This window comes from Myotis brandtii, unplaced genomic scaffold (genome assembly GCF_000412655.1).
Source record: "Myotis brandtii unplaced genomic scaffold, ASM41265v1 scaffold130, whole genome shotgun sequence".
In the NCBI taxonomy this organism is placed as follows: domain Eukaryota; kingdom Metazoa; phylum Chordata; class Mammalia; order Chiroptera; family Vespertilionidae; genus Myotis; species Myotis brandtii.
This window is the reverse complement of record NW_005354596.1, coordinates 556,321-558,908: the sequence shown is the minus strand read 5'-3', so window position 1 is coordinate 558,908 and position 2,588 is coordinate 556,321. Positions and strand designations below refer to the sequence as shown.

At 54.3% G+C, this 2,588-nt stretch overlaps 1 protein-coding gene across 1 annotated transcript in view; it reads right to left on the bottom strand.

The window, feature by feature from the left end:
• Positions 1 to 2,588, bottom strand: part of LOC102257463 (abhydrolase domain-containing protein 16A) — a 15,135-nt gene that overhangs the window by 3,394 nt on the left and 9,153 nt on the right. Inside the window, exons 8-10 of the mRNA XM_014534513.1 lie at positions 1,446 to 1,667; positions 1,250 to 1,351; positions 328 to 391 (exon numbers count right to left, since the gene is read on the bottom strand). Coding sequence (XP_014389999.1) covers positions 328 to 391; positions 1,250 to 1,351; positions 1,446 to 1,667 — 388 coding nt within the window. The remainder of the gene's footprint in view (positions 1 to 327; positions 392 to 1,249; positions 1,352 to 1,445; positions 1,668 to 2,588) is intronic.

The window sequence follows — 2,588 nt, the reverse complement described above, 5'->3', positions numbered from 1 at the left end:
CCCAGCAGCAGGGCACCAGAGCGCTAACCACGCCCACCAGGGGTAAATAACACTGAGCCTTCCCAGGATGGGGAGACAACACCCACCAAAGGTTCCGAGGCAGCAGAGGGAGATGTGTGATCGTGAGGAGGGATAAAGGTTAGGGACACAGCCCAGGGCAGGGACGTATGGTGCACAAAGCAAATGGGGGGAGGACTTTCCCCACAGTGAAGGTTTCAGACTTTACCCACGGAAAGTGGTCAGGCCAGGGGAGATCACGTCCATGTGGGAAGATGGGGATGTTCCATTCCAAGGGGCAGAGACAAGAGGGCTGAGCCCTGGGCCTACCTTCCAGAGGTGTGGAGACGCAGCCCACCTCGTAGAAGCCCGCATTCCCCTCGCAGCAGATCACCTGCGGAAGGAGGCAGGAAGGAGGCTGGGAAAGGGCCAAAGGGGCTGAGGAACCCATGTGGCAGGGAGGGCAGCTGTGGGAGCTTCGCAGGGAAGAGGGAGGCGCATTCCTGTTCTCTCCACGGGGAATAGAAACAACAGTTTCACAAGGTCCCGGAGCTGAGAGGCAAGGAGCAAACATCCAGGAAGAACGTTCTAGTTGCCCCACTCAGCTGTCCTTGGAGACACTGGCGGGGTCTCTCGGGGATGGGAGTTGGGGTTTTTCATTTCCAGGTTTGGGGTCTATTTTTTCTGACTGCCTTTTGTGTGGTATGTATGGCAATCCCTTTTCCTCTCCCTCTCTGAGCTCAAGTCTACACCCCCACACACTAATTCCAAGGTGCCCCAGGCCAACGCCTCCACGATGGGGTTTCCGTGGGCTCCTGCAGTGGGTAGAGCCGGGACTGGAGCCTGCTCCCCCGCCTGCTGGCTTAGTGCTGCTTCCAGGGCTGCTTCATGGAGGCAGGGGCTCTGGAGCCTGGTGCAAATGCCGGCTCTCCCACCAGCTAACTGTGACCCGGGAAGCTCCTGTGCCATCTGTAAGGGCCCAATATAAACGACCTCTTCCCGGGGTTGTGGGGACTGAGTACAGGTGTTGCACGTGGTAAGTGCTTTCTTCTCGGGGACGATTACAATGATGACTTTTGGTCTTTGAATGTCAGCTGCACTTCATCTAGTTCCCTGTGGTGGGCTTCCTGCACCAGCAGGTCTTTAGGTGGAGCTGGGGGTGGGGTACCCACAGGTGCGCTTCCTGAGACCCCCAGAACCTCACTGCCCTCCCCACACTCTAACTCGGGCCCCTACCCCTGCTCCCTCTCACCAGCTTCTGTCCCTGGGGCTCAGCTGTCCCCCGCCGGTCCACAAACATGGTGTCAATCTCGTTGCCATCACAGGCCAGCAGCTTTGCCCGGCGCCCATCACACTGAGTGGGGAGATGCAAGGCCAAGTTAAGGGCAGGAGGCCACCTCCTTCAGGGGAGAGAGCTGTGGGGGGAGGGGCAGGGGCAGGGGCCTCACCTCTTCCACCAGCCGGGCCTGGCCCTGCAGGAGCACAGGCATGAGGGCCTTCTGGAGCAGGTACACGGAGCCGGGGTACAGCATCCGGCGCCCCAGGGTGTGGGCCACCAGGTAGCTGTGGGAGCATGGAGTTAAGGGGGCCCAGGCCTGTCCCAGACCGAACACAAACAGCTTCACTGGCCTCTTTCGGGACTTAATGAGATATATATACAAGGCTGGTGTTTTTCAAACTTTTTTTACTGCAACCTTTGTAAGATACACATTTTATATTGTAGCCCAGTATATACAATTCTGAAAGTCTTATGAGATAATATATAATACTTTATATACTTAATAAGTAAAAGCAAAGTTATCAAAGATGAATCTGTTCATGTATAAATGCAACTTAATAAAAGTCCCAAAATAAATAATACTTGGGAAAAAAATGACGGTGATTCACTAAATTAATTTCAAGAGTCACTAATAGGTCCAGATGGGTAGTTTGAAAGACACCAAATAGACTGCAACTCCTTCGGGGCAGGGACCTGGCTGTTTTGCTCACTTTTTTAAACAATTATTATTATTTATTGATTTCAGAGGGGACGGAGGAGGGAGACAGAGATAGAAACATCAATGATGAGAGAGAATCATTGATTGGCTGCCTTCTACTGAGGATCGAGACCGCAATCCAGGCATGTGCCCTTGACAGGAATCGAACCAGGGACCCTTCAGTCCGCAGGCCAACAGTCTATCCACTGAGCCAAACCAGCGAGGGCTGTTTTGCTCACTTTGATATGCCTGATATCTGCCCGTAGGAGGTGCCAGAGCCTGGCGCACAGTAGGGCATAATAAACTTTTACTGAACAAATGTGCTAATCTAGACATGCAAGATGTAGTAGGCGCTGCTGCTGACAAGGACAATTAACCACTTCCAGTTCACCCCCGAGTAGGGTTTGTCCCCGAACAACACTGCATGACCCCTTCCAGCATCCCCCTGAGAACCCCAACTTTGCTCGCCCCTCTGACAGTCAGCACTGTCAGCACCAGCCACCACGGCCGCCCTCCCTGGCCTGGAACGTGCCTCTGGCGCCACCACCAGGAGCTCCACTGTTACTCCAGCATCATCAGTGCCCACGGCTACCATTTCCTTGGGCTCTACCTCAG